At 39.7% G+C, this 25014-nt stretch overlaps 2 protein-coding genes across 3 annotated transcripts; both read right to left on the bottom strand.

Moving 5' to 3' along the window:
* Window positions 1-3417: 3417 nt before the first annotated feature.
* sh3bp5lb (SH3-binding domain protein 5-like, b) lies at window positions 3418-16136 on the bottom strand. 2 transcript variants are annotated; one of them, XM_047606007.1, is made up of 6 exons: window positions 13277-16136; window positions 12922-12984; window positions 12051-12179; window positions 7582-7743; window positions 7258-7431; window positions 3418-6052 (listed from the first exon to the last, which is right to left on the bottom strand). In XM_047606007.1, exons 1-6 carry the CDS (start codon window positions 13523-13525, stop codon window positions 5480-5482), a joined length of 1350 nt encoding a protein of 449 aa, XP_047461963.1. In that variant the 5' UTR covers window positions 13526-16136; the 3' UTR covers window positions 3418-5479. The 2 variants fall into 2 exon arrangements, with proteins under 2 accessions (XP_047461963.1, XP_047461964.1); XM_047606008.1 differs by lacking the exon at window positions 12051-12179.
* Window positions 16137-16432: 296 nt separating this feature from the next.
* On the bottom strand, window positions 16433-25014 carry gtf2h4 (general transcription factor IIH, polypeptide 4). Its single transcript, XM_047605726.1, has 13 exons — window positions 24561-25014; window positions 24353-24457; window positions 23735-23866; window positions 23309-23491; window positions 22456-22564; window positions 21618-21686; window positions 21373-21456; window positions 19955-20117; window positions 19614-19744; window positions 18938-18985; window positions 18760-18838; window positions 17737-17798; window positions 16433-16704 (listed from the first exon to the last, which is right to left on the bottom strand). Exons 1-13 carry the CDS (start codon window positions 24674-24676, stop codon window positions 16594-16596), a joined length of 1392 nt encoding a protein of 463 aa, XP_047461682.1. The 5' UTR covers window positions 24677-25014; the 3' UTR covers window positions 16433-16593.

Below are 25014 nucleotides of genomic sequence, written 5' to 3'. Positions count from 1 at the left end.
GCGTAGGTTTCCAGCGTTGCTCCCTCCCTCTTTGCTCCCTCCTTCTCCCCCACTCTCCGGTGACGTCATTGAGAGATGCAGCGTGAAATGCTGCATTTACTTACTATGGAAAGGATACAGCTGCTTTAGCCCCAAGAAATAGATCAATAAATCGCATCGGTGGGAACTGTTTTTATAAATAGTGTGAAATGAAAAGTTTTACTGAGGAACATATCTGTGGGTCTGTACAAAATGCCATCACAGTTCATCCAGCAGTTCTCGAGGTAGTCTATTAGGAAAACTTGATCACCCATGTTATCTTGCATGATGCTCACAAAACCGTCACCTTACACTGGAGTATTTTTATTTTAGGAGTGCAGGAACCCCAGCAGCAGGGCTACAATACGTGGTGTTCCAGAGTCTGACTGCTGTTGGGACTCACTGGAAATCCCCACCTCCCCATCACTAGGACATAGGCTGTTCAAGACACACAATACTGGGAGATCACCAGGCCAGACAATAGACATCAGAGGAACTTTCTCATAGCAGAAGTACCCTCTATTTTTATAATTCCCAGTAAGAACAATCATAGTTCATAGAACTCAGTTTTTAATGTAATTTTTGACTCCTACTTCAGGTCCTAGTAGAATGAGTGAGTGTGAGATAAGTGCTAGCCACAGTCACTTTTTAAAATGTAAAAAGTGTAAACACTGGTTTACTGACAAAGGCTACTAATGCTCAATTGATGCAAGAACACTAAAGGTTGAGAGGACCTGAGGGAAATGAATGAAGGGAGGACAGGGATCAATTGTCCAAATGGATTGAAGGGAAGGAATGAGGGAATGGAGAGATGGATGGTGGTCTCCATTCTTCACAGAGGAACCAAGGGAGTGAAACTCAGACAAGGTACAGTACAAATTAATCTGCAACACATGCTGTTCACTAAAATTTCTGGACTGCAAATTGGCTATGACCAATCTGGACAAATCTTGCCCATTTATGAACTGAACTGTGTCTATACTGCAAAAGCAGAGGTCAATTTACTGTATTTCCAATTGTGCAAATTGTCTAGAAACCCATTGTGGTAGCTCTGATTGTCCAAGACACTTTGTATTGTATGATGAGGTTTAGCTGTGATATATCTGAAATTAATAGAACTCATGGTTTAGGGGTGCCAATCTCTCAGATGTTTCAAATGTTGACTGTTTTGTGTAACACAGCCTTTCTGATTGCTCATATCCTGATCAGGCATAACATTACGACTGACAGGGGAAGTAAATATCATTGACCAAATTGTGGCAATTCAATGTTCTGATAGGTGTTGATGTGGATGTTACCACCCACCTAGCCCAGACCAGGCACCCCCACCCCATAGTACCCCATAGCAATGATGACACACCTTTGAGACGCTCCCCTCCCCTCAACCAATAGGACCCAAAGGCACCACAGGACACCCTCAGAAGGCCCATGTCCATTCTCTGATGAGTCAGAACAGTTTGGGAGGCACAAGGGAGACCTACACAACATTAGGAAGGTGGTCATAATGCTATGCCTGCTTGGGGTATAGTTGTGCAGAATTTGCACATCATTTGCAGATATGATACAGTGTTTGATGTCCGTAGGTATTTCCAACAAAAAATAAAAAAAATATATATAAAAAAATAACAAACTGAGAAAAGGCATTAAGTAGTGGATAATGATGAACTGACCTGTCCACGTGCATTAGGCAAACATTTGATTGACACTGATACCAGGGTAATAAAGGTAATCATCAATTTGGACCACTCTTGCTCATTCATAGTCAAATTTTATAGGTTGATTTATTCAAGATTATAGGCCTGCAGAGAGGGGACTTTGCCTGTTTCTCTTTCCTTAGCATATCCATGGCATTATAAATTGATTATAAATGCTTCATTACCATCTATAATCAATTTAATTTTGTTTTTCCACCTTGCTGAAGGGAAATGATTGAGGAGCTGAGTGGGGCAGTGGGCATCCCGGCTGACCTCCACGTTCAGAGCTGTCATCTGTCTCCACTCATCCACCCTGTGTGACTGCACCCTCTTCCATTACGTGTCACCTTCACCCATAACAACTCTAAAATTACAAGCAGTGGCACTATTCCCTTCACCTTGCCTCCACTCACTCTTTTTTCTTCTCATTATCACACAGGGCATCTCATTTCAGTTACCAATCACCAGCACAGATGAGTAACTCAAGAAAAGAATGATTATTTATGATGTTCTTTTTCTGAATATTTTTCTGAAGATTAAACTCTGCCTGATCACAAATGGCCATTGATATAGTGACTGTGCAGATGTAAAGAATAAGTATAAAAAAAATACTGAAGTATGAATACCAAAGTCATGAATCAATTATTGAAGTAGCTATATAGAAGTTCAGTGGTGTACTTGACAGAATGACACTTGGGATGGCACCAGCTGTTCACAAAGCTCCTGGAGACAAGCAGTTACAGAAAATGAAGGAATACATGAACATTGTATTTGCACTAAAATAGAAAGTTAAGGTATTCCATGAATAAATACTCAGAGCAATAGAGGAAGAGTCATTTGAAATGTTGAGATTTTGTGCTATACATATTCATGAAGTCTGGTTGGAAATTTTTGATGATCTTGTTATTTTCTAAATAGGATAAAAACAATGTATGTACCACAGTCTCAGGAACCTTTGACAAGAATAGACCCTGCAGATGGGTTTGAAATTATTTATATATATATATATATATATATATATATATATATCATATCAAGGTTCTGCCTTTTATTTTAGCAAGAGAATATATAATGGGAGGTTCCATTTACACGACTTCTAAGATAAAGTGAAGGTTGGCAAATTTTTTTAAGACATGTGACCAATATCCGAGGGCAGGGACTGTAATTCATATTGCATTATTGTGTCATAAATGTGCATGAGAGACACAAGCTTGTGAAGGCTGCCAGAGCAGGCTAGTGTCAGAAGCATAATGTGAGCAGACAGTTAAATATTACATTAGCAGCAGCAGCTTTGCATATCATGACCATCTATGATTATCATAATCTTTGTTTTTTCCCTCCTGCTTAGCCTTTCTACAAAATGTACTGAGAGCAGAGAGGCTGAAAGAGTCAGCTGAAGTTTAGGCTGTGGGGATTTTAACAGAAGTGTAAAAAATGTCTCTGAAGCAGAATTACATGTATTGATTAAGGGCGCTGAAAATAAAGAAGCTCTATGGGCACCTGAGAAATTACGTACAGCGAACAACAGGTAAGAGAGCTTATTTACAGTAAAGTTACTTCATCTATGGGTTCATCGGATGTGTATTATTTCCTGAATCCAGGAAATGGAAACTGCACAACTCAAAAATTATGAAAAGCATTGAAAAAATATTGACTGGTAAAAAAAGGCACTACTACTTGGAAGAACATGATCTCAAGTCAGGAGTTAGGATTTGTTTTCTTTTTATGTAAAAAATAAATCATTTCCACCTTCAATCAGACGTGAAACTGAGTGTCCTTTGTTACAGCACAGTGATGTAAGTTACATTGTAATGTAAGCTTTTTAATGCTTAAGTTCCATAAAATAACATTTAACATCCCTTTAACATATAAAATAAAATACCTGATGCTTAGCAATATTATGCAACTGTTACTGTATATTCACTTGGAACGAACTGCCAGTATGTACAGTGCTTTCTACAAATTTGTTAGTTATTAAATACTTTTTTATTTATTAAATACACTGCAATGAAGACATCAAGTGCAAACATACAGCTACTTTGTAAGCCCACTTTTACATAAAATAATTATATCACAGCTCTGCAAAACCTAGTATGCACACATCACTCCCTGGATTTTAAGTCCTCTTGTAGTTTTCACTACTCTTTATATGGAGAACATGTTATTTCAGTTTACAATATACAGCAATTCCAGCTGGCCGTGGACTGAAAATCAAACCTGTCAGGCCTGTCAGGCCCGTCAGTATCAGCTACCTCTGCAATGATGACAAATACAAAACCTGGAGCAAGATCACATTCTTACTGAAAAAGATCATCATTTTAGAAAATACATGTTTCCTTTACGTTCAAGAATATCGACATCTAGTTCATGTATGTACCTTGGGTACACAGTCAGGACAGCCCAACAAACTATGACACCTACTTGAGACATGACACTATTATCATCATTCAAGTTCCTGCATTAATTATGGGAATAATCTGAGGACAACAATACCATAACAAAATATTGTTTATAATTTGCAACAAACTTTGTAAATCTGAAAATGGGTACACACCTCTTAGGATTAATTCAGGATATTATAATAGGGTCATTGTTGGCTAATCATATCCAATTCGCAGGCACTTCAAATAAATCTTGAATTTCTCTCATATTTAGCTATTTTCCAAGGTCTGGTTCTCAGTGCAATAGCAAGGCTCCAGCCCTCTTGTGTGAATGTCACAAAAAAGGTATCCCAGCGTACCAGAGACCAATTGTCAAGTGAAGGTCTTGCATTAAACCCAACCCTTGAAGAGTTTATTTACACAATCAGCTGAATAGAACAGTTGCGAAGCTTTGCACATATTTCAAGACCTATCTATTATCACTGAAGTTCACTTTGTAACAAATACAACTTTATAGGGTAGCATTACCTGTATAATATAATACTTATATAGTGATAGAATGTAATGCCAATAACTTACCAACATTTAGATCAACATCAAGATTCTTGAATTTTAATTTGTTTGACATTACAAATGTATGTGGTTCTCATTAAAATGGTGTTAATCCTTGTTAATTGTGTTTTACTAGGCTCATTTTAGATGTACAGGAACAACCATCTTCAAATGTTACAATTTAGAAATGCAATATGTGTTTGAGTCATGTTGCCTTTATTAAGCCCTGGAGACATCTGTCCCTGCCTACAAAGTCTCAAGTCAGCTTGGTTTTGTTCAGATTGTCAGCCCAAATTTGTTTTTTGGCATGTCCAGATTGGTTCAGATGCTGGGACACGTCTGTCTTAAAAACTTTAATTAAAGCATGCCTCTAATGAAAGCTGACCCTGCACAATCTAGCTGATGGCACATTTCAAGAAGTAGAAAATAAAAGGACCCCTGAAACAACCCCTAAGGCTAAAACAAGAAGATACCATGTCAACATGGAATGACAAATCAGATGAATGAATAAGACATCACTATGTGTTTACATCATGTTATTTTGTTTTCCTGAGATGTGTGTGATGAGGACAGTGTTCTCTGCAAGGCTATTCTATCTGGTTATTGCTGTCACATAAAGACTCCTTTGTGTGTGACTGATGTACCTGCCAACTTTCTCCTCCTCTCTTACTAACTGCAGCGTCAGTCACTGTCAGTCGTGGCTTTTCATATTTCTCTCAGCTCATCTTCTGCCTCACAGTTAGGTCACAAAACCTCTGCACTCATAACCTCTTCTGTAACCCCTGAAATGCTCTGTCTGATCCTCACTCACCAGCTTCCTCCTGCTGCTGACTATCATAGACTAATACTTCTGTGGTGCTGCTTAACAAAACTCTGCATCTCTGGCTTCTCCTGCCCTACCCTTTCCTGCTGGGCCCCCTTGGCCACTATCTCCCTGCTCACTGGCCTCTTGTTAGGCTTTCTGTCGTGGTCCCGATCCTCACCCAACATACTCCCAGCATCACTCAGGTCACCCAAGTGCTCCACAGAGTCACACTTTTCAAGGTCAGAGGTTATAGTCTGCAGGCTGATAACTGACATGCAGTCTGAGTCTGCATGCTCCCTCTGGCCCCAGCCACTCTCTCTGTGCCTCTCCACCCATAACCGGGTTTTTTCGCCAACTGCCCAGTTGTAATTTACGCCACCAACTCCCACACGGCTGCTGATCTGAATCCCAATTACAGCCTCAGCACCTACAGGGGAGCTCCGCCCACCGCAGACTGCGGGGCTCCCCCGACTTGCCCTGATTTGCCCCCTCTGGGCGTGGATCTGTTCGCTGATCTGCTCCAGGTTCCGCAGGGCCACAGAGTAATGCGTTTTTACTTTTGCCACCTGCTCCTCCAGATGTACTACTTTAGCCTTATGTTCCTGAAAAACAGAAAGAATTAGAAAGGATTACAATGACACATTCTCATGTCTTTTGAATCTTTTTAATTTGGTCATTTTAATGGTCTTTAAGCAATCGAGTTACATGAACCCATCTTCTTATATTATGAGTAAAAAATATACAGTTGGTCCCTGACTATGTTAATATACAATTACAATTCCAAGAAATAGGTATAGATTCCTTCACTTGATACAGTGCAAGAGATACAGTGCTATAGTGAACACAAGGGCCTTTTTTTTTACCCTTATATGTTCAACCCTGCAGTAAAACAACTGATTCTCTAATTATGAGTGAGTCTGTCATCTGCTAAACATGGGTTTCTTGTACTTTTGCATCATCAACTTTTTGTAATTTCAGTTAAACAGAGGAATCCAACACAAGACACAGGGAATGAGGCCAGACTGGGGGTGGAGGGGTACAGTCCAAACACCAGGTTGTGTTGTTCCCCAGGATGCATTTAGCGGGCATCATCAAGTACACTGTTGTTAAATTACAGTTACAGAATGACCATACTGCGTCCTCCCATCTTCCAGGGTTTCTACTTGAGTGTTGAATTTGTGTGTACTAGCAAATATGCAAGTCCTGAGTTTATGTGCTTGACATTGATGAAAGGGTCTGGAGAATAGATCAACAACCAAGAACCTAGGATCTAAAGTCCTTATTTCTGGACCTGCTTGATCAAGTTCCCTGGACTGGTCAGTTCCTTGGACACATCTCCCCCTGGGTTGCCTTGATCAACTCAACTATGGCACAAAGCTCCCTGCCTCAGCACTGCTGTCACTACATTAGGTAAATAAACTCAGTTATTTCAATTACTCTCCCTCCTGTTTGTTTTCTGAATTTGGGTTTACCTGCCATGGTAGGTGGAATGGTATGTCCAAGCATAACAAATGAGGAAAAAGCAAAGGCTCAGGTTAAGCTATACAGTATAATTACTAGAATTGGATCGAAAAGCATCAACATAAATACATGACCTCATACATTTGTCACAAAAGATTGATTTTTCATTTTTCGACTCTTATCAAGCGTTACTATACAAATGCTTAAACGATTAGTTTGTGGCTTCCAGTTCAAATTCAGTCAATAAATAATAATAATAATAATAATAATAATAATAATAATAATAATAATAATAATAATAATAATAATAACAACAAATAATTAAATAATCAATGATTGTACATACCTCCAATATGTGATTAAACTGAGCCTTGAGTTCAAAATACGGTTTGGACTTGAGGATGACTTTCCTGAGGGCTTTCTGGAGAGTCTGGACTCGAGCTTCTGCATCCTGGCAGAGTTGAGTGACACGCTGATGCTCTTGCTCGCTGTGAAAGCGCTCCGCCTCGGCCTCATTGACCTGAAGAGCACAGGAAATGTGAGTCCCTCTCCCTTCTGTGACTGTTGTTTCCATATGATTTTTTTAAAAAGGAATCTTTCAAATTCCACTTATTTTGCCTGCATATATTGCACCCATATTCCAACATCTGCGCTGAGAGCGGGTGTGTACCTTGGCAGTGGCGTGATTAAGCATCTCCTGCCAGGTCGGGTCCATGGTGTTCTTGTCAGCCAACAGGCCCTGCTCTGCCACATACACCATCTCTCTAGCAGCAGTGTGCATGGACACAGCCCTCTCATATCTCAGAGCTGCTTTCTGGGTCTCCTGTTGGGCCTGTGGAAACAGACAGAGACAGCTATTAAACTATCTATCTATTTCTAAAAACTATAGCTACTGCAACACTAAAAAGGACTGACTAATTTTAAGCATCCAATAAACTCCACTGTAACACTGTAACAGACAGATACTCAGGTGTAATCGGAGGAATTTGTTCCCTACAAGGAATGGTATGCTAACAATGGTCAGAGGGGTGAAACATTTTGGGGAAAGATGTCCACCTCCCCTGCTCAGAGAGGGTTCTTCCAATTTATCTTATAATGGCTTCTTTTACTCTTCTTTCAAATCACCTGTCATTTCTAGCTGAAATGTGTACATCATGAAAATAGTGTCCCTTGTCCTTCAGGAATAGGTGGACGTGATGGGCTGATTCCTGGTGTGACGAGCTGACGCGTGACGAGCCTTTGTGAATGGGTAGTTTAGTTTGAATGGCGGTCCTTGACCATTCAGCATTTGAGTGTCTGTAAGGAGCGGTCCATGGATCCTGGTCCATGCCATGTCCATGCAGTCCAGAAAGGTTAGACTCTCTCTATTGTTGTATTCCTGAGTGAACTTGATGTTGCTCTCCACTGCATTAATGTGCAGCTTCCAGCTCCTTTTTGCATGCGTTGTCTGCAGATATGTCTTTACATTGGAAGTAGGTAGTAGCCAGGCAAATATTGAGCAAGACACAGACGTAGTTTGAGGTGAGGTTGGTTCTATCAAGCAGCATAACAGAATACAGTGATTTTGAAACCAATGTATCCTATGATGTTACCTCACTATTGCTTAGTGATGTCGTCAAGTGATGTCGTCAAGTTAACTAAGTGGGTTCTCTTTTTCTCACTACATGTTCAGTTTTTAAGAAACAACAAGAATCAGTTCTTCACAGGGCATATATTTTCAAATCAGAATTTAAATTTAAAGAAGGCAGGGCATGCAAAATCGGTGGAGCAATTATTCAGTTATACACCATGGCCGAGTCACAGGTAAAGTACTTTATCTTTCTATCGTGAACAAAATGAATTTAGGAACAAACAAACAAACATTACTTCAACATCGTAACTGACTAGCAATGGACATGAACATGCGCGATTTATGTAAAGTAACCAATAAGAACACTCAAAACAGCAACACTCCGTAAAAATTTTCTGTGATTGGTCCAATACCTCAGTCTGATTTTTATAAAGCCTTTAAACACAGCCAGGAAGAGGCACAGAAGTCAAGTGTTCTCTCATAGCACTTGAATAACAATATGCTGACAGGCTATTTGGACAAGATTTTGTCAGAAACAAATTACATACCCTGCCTTTAAGCCTTTAATTACTAACTCTCTCTTGACTAGATTTTCTAAATGTGAGTGCACAACAAATTGGTAAGGGGAATTACAATGTTAGAGGATGAGCTCTATTGATAGTGAATCGAGCATTTTTATTTGTGATTAAAGAGTTAGCTGATGTGTGGTTATATGTACATAGTGATGTTAAAAAATAAAGCCTCAGCGGAGCTGGGTTTTCCCTGCTTTAAGAACAAGTTCATTCCAGGAAGGCAGCAAGATGAGCTCTGTCAAAGCTTGTAGGAATGTGCATCTACATTAGACTAGCACAAAGCTTACTCTGGTCACATGCAAAGGCCTCTGTATGAGAAAGAACTGTGATGATGAATGGTGAAGCTTCACAAGCATGTCGTGGTTTACATACTCAAAACTCCAAAGGCTTTTGGAATCTGCATATGAACATAATTGATATGACCCTAGCTACATTTACTAATTTGCATTTTTATAACTACAAATGACAGTGATTAACAGTTCAGATTAATGTTTTATTTTCTTTATTGCTTTCGATTAGACCTCTGCTCTTTCCCCACACATTTTCATTAGATCAATTACAGTTTCAAATGACTTCTCAGCACATCGATTAACTGCCACACCTGCCCCTTCCATTCCGTTTTTTCCATCTCAGCTAATACCAAGGCTAAATGGACTAACTAAATAGACCAATACATTTCATAATACATATCTAAAACAAATGTTGTTCCTTTTCAAACAATTTTACAAGTACTGTTTTTTACTAGTCTGCAATAAGGTGACATGACTCAATCACTGTTGTTTTTTGTCATCCTTCTGCATATAGCCCATTCAGTGCCAAGCTGTGGTGTAGCTACTGCTAGCAATGCAGTGCAATTTCACTGGGTTCCAGAATGGGTTCCAGGCCTTTGTCATACCTGTGTTGTTGTTGTTGTTGTTGCTCTGCCTACTGACAGAGCAACAGAGGTCAGGTGAAAGAGCAAAGACAGAAGTCTTTGAACATCGCTGAACAGCAAACAGCCCACAGATTATCTTGTTGCCTAATAACTATCAAGCCTCAAAGAGTTTCCACTCAAGGATATGTCATGACAGGATCCAGCCCGCAACAACAGTCTTGGGTTCCAACCAGAGAGGATGTCAAATACTGTAGATAAAGTAAGGTAAACCATCTTGTGGGTTTCCACTCAGTGAAGCTTCACCTTAATTCATCTCTTCCATGCATTTATTTATTTATTTTTTTTTATAAACGCTTGCTCCTGGACTATAAAATCTAAACCAGTCAGGCATTAGATTATAACCACCTGCCTAATATTAGTAGTTAGTTAGTAGGTCTCCAAAACTGTTGTGACTTATCAAAGAATGGACATGGCCAATCACCAATGTGTGACAAAATATAAAACTGTTTATTTTAATACCTATACATGGCTGAGCAAAACCAGAATTGTGAACAATGAAGTCCCAACGTCCTCAAACAAGTACTTGCTAATTAGCATGGTTGTAACTTGTTGCTATTGATAAAATGTGTTAAATTTGCATAAATATGTTTTAACTGTAGAATTTGAGGTTGTTTTGATCCTCGTCCACTTTTGTCCTGTGATTGTCTGTAGAATGAATCCGACGAAATGCCTGCCATCAAGATTTTACTGACTAGTGCCACTGTCCCTTTGGTACCAGTAGATGACAGACTAAAGTGTCCACTAATGAGGACAACAAGTTTAAATGAAGCAGAATAAGCTGCAATAAAACCTAAAACTTAATGTCCCCATATGAGGACACAGGGTCTGAGGGGGTTAAACACTAGTTTTTGTCTTGTGTTGCTAGGGGGCAGTAGAGCCTAGTTTTGGTCAGAGTCATATATTAGAGAGTCTGGACAACTAGGGAATGGACCAGCTGAGCTATCCCACTATGCTGATTGATTCTGAGCTTGTCATATGTTTCATGGACACCATGTTAGACATCTAACCAATATTCATCTGTGACTGATGAGGTAATGGGACTACAAAGCATTTTACAGGCAAGTAAATAATTTGACTTAACATGAGTGGCACTGTGGATTTTTGGATATGGAGTCAGCTAAGGGGAGAAGTTAGATGATCAAACTAAAGCTTCACTCAATGGAAACCTATATCAGAATCAGAATGATCACTGGTAAAACAACTCACTCTGCATGGTTTAATGAACTATGGAATAGCTCAGCTGTTTTTCCCCTCTCGTTTCTGCTCGTCTTGCATTAACACAACCTCTGGTTCTCTACCCTGCAGATCACTCTCTTGTTTACTAAAATGCAGTCCAATGTCTGTATTTAGCATAAAATGAGAAGCTCAAATGTCGGAGTAGTAGTATAGGATGTTTTCTGCTGCATACACAGTGGGTACTCAAATGTTTACCAAATTAAATCTAAAAGTAAATTAAAGCTTAACCTACAGAAATGTGCATTAATCAATCACATGACTCAAAACTGCAATATGTCTTGTATGAATGTGACATCTCCATTTCTACAGCTCAGTTTTAGCCAGATTTCTCTCATCTCTCCCTACTGCAAATGTCTTTCCATGACGTAATCAGACTTTCTGTATTTCCTACATGAACCATGCCTACACAATGATTTGATCTCAACTGAACACACAGTGGAGAAATGTTTGTGACATCTACCAGTAACATAGTACTTCTCATTTGTTTTTAGGTGAAAATAAAAATGAAGATTGCCCTCTATCACACTTAAGCACAAAAGTGAATTGATTTCAGCTTTGTTGTGAAAAACATCATATCATATTTTATGTTGATCATCGATAGAATTTCAAAACAAAACCCCCAAAGAAACACTAAACTCCACCCCTCAGCTGTCTGTAGCGTAGGTCAGACTGTGTCTTACTCAACACCAGTTGATGCTGAGAAGTTGGGAACCAAAGAAGAGGGTATAAGTTGGAATCTGTTAAATAAAAATGTTTATGCTTGTTAGAACTTCCCACCGAGACCAATGCACATTTAGTGAAAATTCAAGAACAGCAACAAAACACACCTCTTTGGCAAGTCTGCGAGCTTCATAGTAGGGTCTTGCTTTCTCAATGCATGCACCAAGTTGGGAGGCCTGAGCATTAAGTTTCCTGGCAGAATCAGTAAGAATCCTCCTGTAGCTGGACCTGGCATCCTGAAGGAAGCACACATGTCAAAACACTGCAAGTCAGGAGAAAATAAAAATGATAATGAGATGCCTGGATTATTTTCAAATGTATCTATTGTACAATGGATGCAAAATGAATTACCTAATTGACCAATGGTGATTATATACAAAAGATCAGCCATAACATTATGACCAGTGAGAGGTGAACTGAATAACATAGACCATCTTGTGACAATTCAGTGTTCTGCTGGTAAATCTTTGGACCTGGCATTCACGTAGATGTTACTTAGACATGTTCCACCCACCTACACCAGACCAGACACCTCCACCCATAACAATGACACTCCTTGATGGCAGCAGCCATCTCCAGTAGGATGCAGCCTCAAAAAAATGCTTTGGGAACAACTCAAAAAGCACAAGGTGTTGACCTGGCCTCCAAATTCACTAGATCCCAAACTGATCAAGTATCTGTGGGATGATCCACAGAGGCTCCTCCCATCAATTCATAGGACCCAAAGCCCCCCATTAACAACATCCTGCTGCCAGACACCACAGGACACTCTCAGAAGGCCCATGTTTATTCTCTGATGAGTCACAACTGTTTTGTAGGCACAAGGGAGACCTACATTAGGACGGTGGTCATAATGTTAGGCCTGATCGGTGCATTCTACAATGAAGATCAATTGAAAAGACTGTCCTAGGGCATGAGCATATCAGCATATCCACATCCTTATCCTGACTGCCACAATAAAACACACAACTTCCTCACATCCAGCTGCAGCTCCAGCTTGTTTATCTCGTCGCTGGCCTGGTTGAGGTGCTCCAGCTCCTCCTGGAGGCACAGAGAGAAAGGGATATGTGTTAACGGCAAAACACGAACAGAGGGGCAGGACGGCTCCTGGAAATAAAGTAACTACTGAGTGTCCGGTAGGGTGGCGGTCGCTGCCGTTACAGTTACCCGTAGGTACCATCATGGAGCAACGCATATTCCCGTATTTACTGCAGCATTGTTAATGCAATATGACGCAGCACTGTTAGAAAACCTACCAACTGGTCTAAAAACCACAAATAGGCTACAACTCGTTGGTGTTGGAGGGATACTAATTAATGTTTTTGTGACGTGCCTGGATTCTTGGGTCTAATTCCTCTTCGTATGCGCCGACATCTTCTTCCTCTCCGGTTTCAGCCTGGTTCTCAGTCGTTTCGTAGCTCCCATACTGCGCTGTCGCCTTTTCCGTGGTGTCTCTTTCCGACATCACGGCGCTCCCCTTTCTGCTCCTCGCCTCCTGCCCCGGGGTCTCCTCCCGCTCCCCGGACAGTCTGAGATGCCCCGCTGCTCCATTCTGCATTTCACGAGATGTCCCTTGCTCCATTTGAGGCCCGGATCTGGATACTGGTGTTATTACGGTAGCCACCTGGCACAATACATAGTCAGCGCTTATGCTACTAGAAAATGACAAACCACTCCCGCATACTCCAGTGTCTACTACACGAAGCGCGCCGTCTATCTAGCTCCAGCTATCTTATCTGTCCAGACTGCTTCCATTCACCCACGGACACGGTGCCTCTCCGCTGGATGATAACTCACTTTGCCTTTCAGCTTTTTGTGGGCAACTGTACCCATTTCAAATGTAGTTTGTCTTTTGGCAAATGTGAAACACAAATGTTTCAAACAAATAACGATCAAATAAAACGATCACTTGAAAAGCGTTCAATTTGCTTTTATTTTTTAGGAAAGTCATTTTAACATGATCCTTCAAAATAAGAGAATAGTTTAATTAGACCACGGTGGAAATGTCTAGGCACATCTTGTTGGGAAAAAATAAACAAATATCAACATAAAAAAATCATAGAGCATTAAGAATTAGAGATGATAAAAAGATGAGAAGAAATCCAAGAATGTATTTTTTAAGGTAACTGTTTCACGTTCCTACTTAAAATACAAAATTGCTCAGGTCGATTGAGGAATCGATTTATTTGTTTTCTAATCATCAGAGTGTAATAAGGGTGTATAACTTAAGGACTTAAAATTGCGTGCTTTTATTTCAATTTAGTCTTTACTGGTAGCACTGTATGTAATAGCAGCATTACAAAAGACGTAGGAAAGGACTAAATGCAGATTTGCTGATCATATTTAATTATTGAAGGTATGTAAAGATCGTTTTATTTTGCCAACAGGCAGAGGCTGTTTTAGATGTCCTGTTTGGAAGGACTTCGTCCAGTGCTGTTAGATTTATTTTTGGCAAAAACTGCAACTTGGCTTCTAATAACAACTAGCTTACCCCAATATTGATTTCATATGGCCTAATATAAAGGTAACATTTAATATAGAAACAGTCCATAACAACTCATAAGTGTTATTAGCGATTCCATTTTCATAGTGTGCTGAGACTGGTTGTTCATGTCACTGAAGCAAACACCACAGTTAGACTACAGAAAACACAGCTTTAGCTACACAATGAACAGTTGTTATGGTTGGCTTTTAACATGTGGCCAGGGACAGTGGATGAAAACTATCCTCTTGGCTAATTCTGGCTCAATTGTGATTTATTGTACTCCAACTTATTATTTATTATTGTGCACTGTCCCTGACAGATAAACTAATGAAAAATGCACTCAAGTGCTAGAAGGAAGCAAATGGTCCAAAGAGAGAAGGAAGACTTCTTGCACCTTTATAAAATATGAAAGAAAAAGAAAGAGAGAGAAAAGTGCATTTGGTTTCAGAGTTAAGAGCCAATTAACACCACTGGTGCAGATACTGTAGAAATAAGGTAGAGTTTTAGCCCAGAGTTGTTTACCTCCAACTGGCAAGTGAACAGCATGGGATACAAGCCTTTGTAAGAGGGATCTTATGCGTGACAGGTACAGGTCATGTGTCATTTGTCTTGCAGTTTAAAGGTTACAATGGCAGACTGATTCCTGAACTATCAACAATATGGCTCCTGGATCTGTAGCTGGGTATCCAGCATTCATTGTGACCTTCTTTATGCCAAGAAATTATGCCAAAACTGTACTCTTAGGTCCCTAGATCTTCTGACACCCTTAAAACTTTACACAATCTCAAATATTATCATGAAATTTTTGTGGGGAATTTCTGTGTGTGTGTTTGAAATATATTTATTTTGTTTATCCAAATCCACCACAGATTTTCAATGGGGTTCATGTCCAGACATGGAGCTGGCCACTCTAAGAGATAAATACTGTACTCCTGCAGTCAAGTTCTACTGGCCCTGGATGTGTGGCAAGAGACGTTATCTTGTTGAAACATCCAGTTTAGACCTTGATGGAACAGTGCATGTGGAGAAGGGAGCATGTGGGTTTGGAGAATGGCACAATATTTGGCAGAGTTCAATGTGCCATCTCAACACCAGCAACTCGTGCATGCTGGAAATGATGCTTGGCCTGGCCTTCCGCGTACCCTCACATTAGCAGGAGGAAGATAAAGCTAGAAACTGGAATCATCTGATCAACAGAATATTCTTCCAATTCCTGACTGTCCTGTTCTTGTGTCCTTGAGCCCAACAACTCCAGACGAACCTCTCTCTCTCACTGATCAAGGGCTTCTTGACCTTAAGCCATAATCCAAAAGTCAACCATGTACAGTGCGGGTGGAACACTGGACACCAGTTCGATTTGACCACTGCTGGTGGAGCTCCTATGATGTCATTCAGTGGTTTTCTCTGCACATGCAGATAAGGATGTGGTCATTTCTTGCTGAAGAAACTCTTGGACGCCCAGATCTTGGTTTGTCTTCCAAGCGGTTTGTCTGTATATCTGCAGAGTGGATCCAACTGCTGAAGGACTGCATCTGCTCTTCCTGGTGATCTCGCAGCAGCCGAACCCTTCCTGGCTGTGAATCTGTAGAACTTTCAAATGTACTGACTTTATATAGACACGAAGGATGGCAACAGAAAAATGTGTCTTTTAATAAAAAGCACGGCCTTCATTAGTGGATCACTGGTACCAAAATGACCCAATACTCAAAATTTCTTATGTATTTTTATAGAACCAATCAATTTTAAGTTTTTAGTGGCTGTTTTAGAATTTGTTTAGTATTTTGTCTGTGACTGTACTAAAAGAAACTGCACTTGAAGACCTAAGAGTGAATCTTAATGCAATACTTCACAAATGCATGGGGTGTCTGAAATCTTTTCTCCACCACTGTAGCTCCCCGTTTTATACCCATATTTACACCTTGCTGCATATACAGTGCAGTTTATAGAACACATTCCCTATTTACTTTCTCACTAATTAAAAAAAATGAGTTCAGTCAGTCAATCCAAAATATACAGAAGTCAGCAGTTTATAAAACATATACAGTCATCTCTTTCTTATAGTACTGCCAGCAATGAACACTGTGAAAAACAGGAAACTCCCTGGACATGACAGGACTAGCCATCCACAGGTGTGATGTCACTGCTCCTGGTTTATCTTCCTCTGGTTACGTGTGAGACCTCTGTCGTTTCCAGAACCTCTTGACCTCACTATGTCCCTGCGTTGTCACCACCATCACCCTCTGAGCCACATTCTGCCACACCAGACAGCCCAGACCCTGCACAAGAGCAACTTCATCAAACAGCTGCAGGCTTTTGGATCCAACTATTACAGTGGATTAAGGAAAGTGATGGTTTATTACAACTTGGGTCTTACTTTTGTAGCTCTTGCTGTTCTGTTAGTGACTGACATTATACTCTCAAAATTAACCTAAACACTGGGCATTACACCTATGGAGGACAAATAAAACTAAAATTTGAGGAAATTTCCTTTGTCTAAGACATTTTAAATATTCATATTTTTGTGTTATACTCTTTGTATTTTATATATATCATTTGTATATTGCTTTTATACACTTGTATATACTTTTCTTACATATACAATTTCTATAGTTTAACGCCATCATAAGAGACTTTAATGAATCTGACAACTGGGCTTCTTTTGCATGAAGTGCAGGGTCTCAGTTACAGTTCAATATACCTAACAGTTAATTTCAGTTTTCTTATAAAGTCTTGTTAGGAAATTTAGACTCTATCAAATCAGCTCCAAATTCTGCAGTGGGACAATAAGTTCAAAGGTCTAGCTATTGTAAATGTTTCTACTTCCTTGGACTAAAGAAAGTGTGTGCAGAGAAAACAATGTTTTTAAATTGAATCCACACCGAGAAAACACTGGGAAGTGATTCGAAATGCATTTCAAACCAATATCTACAGGTGTGTCTTTCATATTCTGGTCAGAGGGTATTTCAAAGTATATTTTGTGATCATAAAATGATAGACTGTAGTGGATCGGAACCAAGTTGCTTTACCCCTCGTAGTGAAATGATAGCAAGGTCACGTAAGTCCCTAGTTAGGGCACACTACAAAAATAAGACCCAAGTAATGATTATAATTTGCGCAACTGGGGAATTGTTCAAATTTTTCACAACATAGCTTCTGTAGTATCTTGACAGCACAACAAGGTATAAAAATACACACAGAGAACAATGGAAACTATCTATAAAACTGGCTATATAGTGTTCATAAAATATACAGTAATGACAGCAACATACAATATCCTGTTATTATTTAGCTAGGAAGCAAAATCCAACCTGAGCTCTGTCTCGCAGCACCTCAAAATCAGCCTGGGACAGGAACTGGTTATAGAGCACTCCTGAAAGAGACATCAGCAACAGACAGATGAGAAAAGAGTCTGGAGGTCAGTCAAAGTCCATACTCTCTGCATTAGAGTGTACAACAGTTCAGACAGTTCAGCTCTATTGGCTGAGCTCTGTCAACAGCGTGAGGCCAACATCACATAATATAAATATTATCTTATAAGAATTGGTACTTGTGTAATTATTTTACTTTTAGTGTGATTATAGCATTGTGCTAATCAATGAACAAGGATTCTCATAATTTGTGAATACACTTCTCACACACACCATCCCCACCTGGTTTTTCTATATTGATGGCACCTGAGAAAGGGAACCATTATTTATTATCATCATTACTATTTGCTGGATTAACCGTCTGAATGAGGATGCAGATTTAAACGTATGTATAGGGCAGGGACAAAATAAATTATATCCCTTAAAATTGTTAAAAGGTATCTAGAGGCGATCAAATTTCCCGCAAGATTATCTTTTGGCAACAATCTCAGCTACACCCCAGACCTCTCCACTAGAAATCCCTGCAGTTTAAGTTAAGCTGGAGGTCTGTGAGCAGGAATGGAATATAGCATTTACCAGTAGTGATAGTGTGGCTGTTACTGTATGTGTGTGGAGGCACGGAGTGTTGCACAAAGCACTACTGAGCTGATTTGGAGCACTGAGGCAGGTTTATATGGTCACATTGACTGATTTTGTCAGTGTGATGCTACCATGCCAAATGCAGTAACAAATCTTCACGGATGTGTATTTGTAAATATGATATGACTGGGATTGTATTGCTAGAATTAGTGCAATAGAAATACATAGAGATGAATATACATAATCAGTTGGTTTAAATGGGACTCACATGACACGCACGCGAACACGCGGGCGGGCGGACACACACACACACACACACACACACACACACACACACACACACACACACACACACACACACACACACCAAATTAGCATACTCACCCTCTGTGAACTGCAGTCGATCTCTTTCCAGCTCCCACAGTCGGATCTGATCCGTTATGGTTGGAGGCAGCACTGGGGTCTAAGCACAAGAAAGAAAGCATCAGGCAGGCCAACTAAAGGTCAGCCTGTCAACACCTAACAGCATCAAGTGTTAGAAGGATAGATTGTGTTACCATACCTGTGTGAGCATAACAGGATGAGCTCTGGTCCTTAGAAAGTGGATAATCTGGACAACATAAAACAGAGACATTCAAATAAACTTCAGAGAGTTCCAATCAGAGAAAATATCTTTAAACAAAGGTTATAAAAAGTTTTTACTAATGAAAATCTCTGAGTCTACTTCATATTTCTGTTGCCTCTGGCCAAACTTCCTGAAAAAGTGTTGCTACCATGAAACTGAAAATGGGAAAACATTTTTAAAGAATGTCTTATAATATGTTGACTTTGTACTAATTTCATTAAAAGTCCATGGTTTATTAGCGAAGCGTTTCATTTGACCTAGATTTACATTAAAAGTATCCCATCTTTTTTTGACTGTCTTTGATTACTGATAATTGTTTTTATATCATGATCTTATATTCATCCATCCATTTTCTGATGCTGATAGCTGGTTCATTCAGTGTCAGGAGATAAAATTAGGTGTTCTTCCACATCACTGTCCTCAGTAGAATTTTCCAGCTCCTTATACAAACCAATAAAATTTGAATATGTTGACTATTGTGGCAGCTCTGGGCTGATATTGTTCCAAAAAAATATTTCTTGTATTTGTTATTTTTATAAAAGTATAATATAAAGAGCAATTAAACAGAATTTGTACTGGTCACAGTTTCCCCTGTTGAATGCCAGTGGAGTACCTGTTGTGCAGTGATGCCATTGGCGATGGCCTGTTGCACTGACTCCCGTGTAAGTTGAGCTACCACTACATTAGGGAATCGATACAGCATTTCACTGAAGAGAGCCACCAGAGCGATCTGAAGTTCAGAATCTGAAAAAGACAAACAATTCAGCTAAGTAAGCTCATCCCAAGTTGTGCATTTTTTTAAAGGATACAAGAAACATTAAATAAATTCAAATTCTAAACTTTAGACTGTGTCGGACTAAACTTAAATTCATCTATTAATTAAACAAGGAGGTTTATATGTGACTGAATTATGATGAAGTTCTCAGTTCAAAGTCATCCAGTGTACAGACATACTTGTGTAGGCGTAGATCCGATAATTGGTTTCTACCACAATGAAGCCTGTCTCTCCAGTACTGGGAGTGGACGCCATGTTGGAGGAGGACGACGAGGATCTGCTAGTAACACCTGCAGCCAGAGAGATTGCTAGCCTGGTGGGATAGTAACGCCTCGACTTCCTCTGATGATACAGAGTGAAGATTCATAAAAAAAAAAAAAAAAAACAATACATGTTTATAATAGCTGTGCATATACAGATTTCACTCACTGGAATTGCCAACCAAGTGAGGGCTGGATTTAAAGTATGTGTTATGTTGCATAGTCAACAGTTCACTGGTCAATCTCTAACAGCTGTATATGTCAGTAACATTTGAATAAAAACCAGACAAAGATCTAATTGTCCTGTGCATTGCTGATAAGGGTCATTCAAACCTATTTAACAGAAATTCTAATACAATTTTTCATAGTAAACATATTTCTAAAGGTGCTATTGACATTAAACATTCACCAGGTGTTGGTAACAACCCAAGTAATCCATACATAGAAAGAAACCAAAACAAATAAGTTAAGAAATTAAGTTATGTGTAATAATATGAAATAACACACGCAGAAAGGGAGGTGGAAAAAGGCATGGAGAGCCAAGACACCAGCTGAATCTATCAGTGATCAGAACGCCATCCTGCCCCTTGTCAGTGCAAATGAACATCAGCTGGTTCAGTCCAAACTAATGGCCTATAGAAAGGTGAGTCATTAACAAGGTGTCACACAAGGAACATCTCATGATGGGTAAAAGCAAAGAACTCTCTCAAGACCTTCACAACCTTATTGTTTCAAAACATTCTGATACTTGGGTTGTTAACAACACCTGGTGAAAATTAGCACCTTTAGAAATATGTTTAAAATTGTGACGTGTTCAATATTTCTTATTATACCTGCTGTATCTTGATGGGACTACGTAGACAGCTGTGTGTGCAGTCACTCAGCTTGGATATCATGCTTAGTGCAACCTTGTGAAAGCAGCTGTATAATGTTTTCTGTGGTGCTGATTGAACTTTGTCAAGACATAGAAAAATAAGCCGAATTATGTGCATGGGAGGCCTTTTTGTGTTATGTTCCTTTTAATCTTTTGCTTAAAAATGTAATGGAAATATAACACTAAACCACAGGAATTTCCATTAAATCTTGTTTGGTGTGTTACTCTATGAACATAATTAGGTTCTGTCAATCTCCTTTTTTTTTTTAACATTATCAGTTCATGCCCAGCAGAATGGCCATTGCCTGTAAGGACCAAAATATAGTTTGGTGCGTTGCATTGTTAGGTCAATACTGCGGCAGCTTAACCGCATGGATCAGTACAATTCGTTCTCATCTGACGAAAATGTTATGCTGACAGTATTTAAAGGGATACTGGATCTTCCCTTTCCTGAGAGTCTCACCTTCCTCTGGAAAACCAGTCCGAACTCCCGCAGGTGCTGCAGGAAAGTCAGTAATGACTCACTCATACCCTCCACTGAGTAATCCTGAAGCACACGGACAGCACATGGTAATTGGCAACAAATGAATACAAACTCAACAGGAATTGTTAAACGCTCAGAATACTGCACTGTGACATTCTTATGATGTGACACACATCACACACACACACATCGATCTGAAAAACTAACAGAAGCTGTGCACTCACTCTGCCAAGAGTAGAGAAACTGAGCTGGAATAAGAATGACAAGATCTCCACCAGGTCCATCCCTCTGGACTGCAAAAGACGAAGTAGAAAAGATTTCATTATAAGTATGATGATGATGATGATGATATTATCTTACATTATTTTTATATAAAACTTGTATTTTGGAGCCCTTAGATTATTGCTTCTGCTCATGTCCTCTCTTTGATGGAGGTGGAGCATGACCAAATGAATGAAAAATAATCCAATTGGTCTAAGAGAAGATATAAAAGTGTGATTGGGTCAGCTGTAAATAAAGTCCTGTATTGTGTATATAAGATAAGATATAATATGTAAGAAATTTATGTCATTTTCTGTGACTCAGAATGAGTTATGTTGTGCCAACACAACAAAAAGAAATGCTTCTACCTGCTGCACACACATGTATGTTACTAAGGCAAACAGCACCTTAATGAAGTTATATTGCAGTTCACAGTTAATCACCTTAAGTCGATCCTCCTTTATTGTGTATGAATTCCAGTTTCAGCAAAATACATTCTTTTTCACAAATAGGACACTGACCAAACTCAATGAGCCCAGGCTGTGGGCTCCACTTGTATTGCTATTGACGCTATATAAATAAAGTAAAACCGAAATGAATTCAATTATGTATAATACATTAAGCAGGAACCGTTGAAATGGATCTCTGTGATTCAAGAGGGCAAGTCTCTGGCTCATCTCAGTGATTACAGCCTCTCCATTTAAAAATATGTTAATCAGAGTAACAACAGTAACAATAAACCACACAAGGTAGATTACTTACTTAACTAACAAGTGATAGCAGAACACAACAAACATATACCTGAGCAGTTTTGAGGTACTGCAAGGTGAAATACCACAGCTGAGAGGCTGTGTCCAGTAGGAGGAACTGGAAGCCAGCTGAGGTAATGTAGGGCGCCTCCCCTGCCTCACTGACAATCAGAGAATGACAGGACAATATGAATTATAGTGCTGACTTAGAACAGAACAATAATTTAACCTATAATTAAAATTCTCTGAATGAAATAAACATATTCACTGTATTTCCTCTGACTTAGTCCATGGCATCCACAAACTGATCTGAGAACTGAAACTTCACTAAGCGCCCTTCCTCACTAGGCAGTTACTGAACCACAGTATACCATCAAAAGCAGCAAAATTTGTAAATGATCAATCAATCAATCTGTAAATGTTTTTTGTAGGTGGGTGACACCAGCCATATATTTTTTTGTAAAAGCAACAATGATCATACAGAACACACTGACACAAAGAGTGCATTTATCAGCTTTTTGAAGGTAATTATCAGCTATGCTAGAAATGCCAGATTCTGCTTTATCTCAGCTTTATGGTAAGCTTTTATTATATCAAAATGACACAAACTGTGACTTACAACAAGTCACAACCCTGATCTGTATATCATCATTATTAGTGTTGTTATTACTGTTTAAATAACAAGTAAATGTCTAAATGATGTTCTGATGCTCTACAGAGATTATCAACTGGTGAGGCTCCTGTCGTTTTGGGTGGGACCCATTAGGTAATTCTTTAATTCACCTATTAAACAGTGCTACGTTAGCATTATAGCATGTGAAGCATATCTGAAACCCTTCTACAGTACCGTTGTTTTCATCAGCTGGAGAAATGTTCAAGTAAGCTGAAGATTACTGTGCACCCACCTTTTCATAAGGCCTGCCTGAACCAGCAGCTGAGCCAAGTCCTGACTGACAGCACTGGGAGAACCCACCATGAACTGCAGAATGACCTCCCAACGCTCCATGGCATAGCGGTCAAGACTCTCAATGTCCCGTGCATGGCGGTCGGGACCCAGAGTGCTCCCCTCATCAGCCCACACTTTGCCCCTGTATGTCAACACAAAAGTAGATCGTTCACTAGGAGTGAGGTTTTCACATTTTGGTCCTAATCTCAAGGATGTAGCGTTTGGTTTTCCACAAACATTTTCAAAGGCCATTCACTGACCCAAAAAACTGGTTTAAGAAAACATGAAGTTCACAAAAATTATATTTTCACTGTGGAAAAAGAATCAAAGAATCAATGTGATTAAACACTTCACAGAATTCAACAATTCACAGCGCCAGACGTACCCGCCAAGCAGGGCTGTCCTTAGGTTGTCTTTGAACACTGGATTTAAAATGTACCCCTGCAGACCACCCTGCAGCTGTTGACTGTGCCAAAGGCGGAGTCCGGCCAACACTGAAACACATTCATCATGATCCCTGTGTAAAGAAGCCAAAGACAAGAAAAATAAATATAAATGGAGCTGGTTATTGCAGGGAAATATGCAGTCGACTCCATTTCTCACGCTGAGCAGGTGATACAAAGCTCCAAACCCTGAAGTGCCTTTATTTTCTGGTGTAGCACGGTTTTACTCTGTAGGAATCCGGTTCTGATGGTGACACTATTCATTTGAGACCCCACTTAATATCAGGGAGTTCTAATTCAGAGGTTTATAAGGAAGAATGGCGAATTAGCTAATTAATGTTTTGTCATGTGGTCATGTGGTCATGAGGACAGTCAGGGAATAAAATTTTTGATGGTGATGAGAGACCGCTGGATTGAACTACAGATACTGCCATTCAAATAATTGTGTGATGCATGCATTAAAAATGAACTAATGTGGATGTACATGAACAAAAAGAATCATCAAAGAATGAAGGGGCACGTTCAGCATGAAAAATAATGGACACATGAAGTTAACTCACTTCTGACTATCTTTTTTAACCCACAGTGCCACGGCTGCCTGAGGGAGAGGCTGATCCAGGAACAGCATACGCATCACATAATTCTTGGCGAGAGAGGGGAGCTCCCTGTAGAAGAAAATAAACAGAATATCTTTAAATGTACGCAACACCTGGGAATCATGTGTACAATATCTCAATCGTCTTCACGACATGCGTCGAGCCATCGTACCTGTAGACAGCCAGACATGTTGCCGGATGGTTGTATAGTCTGTCCAGTATCTCAGGACTCAGCTCCCTCAGGTACTCATGCAAATTCTTGCACTGCAGCTGCACACGCAGTTTCATCGTGTGCCACAGTACCGAGGGATGTCATCAAACGGAAGCAGAAAACGTATGACCCACGACCCACGAAGGCAGAACGTTAAATGTTCTTTATCGTAGATAATTGTTCTGGTGCATTTGACATTAACTAAAGACAGAGACAACTAAAGACACTCATAAAACGGTTTCTACAGAGGCACTTCAATGTGAAATGTGATTTACCGCACAAATGGATACGAATACCAGTAAATTCCTGACTTAATAAAGTCCATTAGTCCCGGATAATTCTACATTGTTACTGTCAGCCACTTTTTTCGGCCATGTTTCTGACTCACGTGACCTTAAACTCATTCTCATTGGCC

Source organism: Mugil cephalus, chromosome 14, assembly GCF_022458985.1.
Source record: "Mugil cephalus isolate CIBA_MC_2020 chromosome 14, CIBA_Mcephalus_1.1, whole genome shotgun sequence".
Taxonomy (NCBI): Eukaryota; Metazoa; Chordata; class Actinopteri; order Mugiliformes; family Mugilidae; genus Mugil; species Mugil cephalus.
This window is presented reverse-complemented; position numbering and strand designations above follow the sequence as displayed.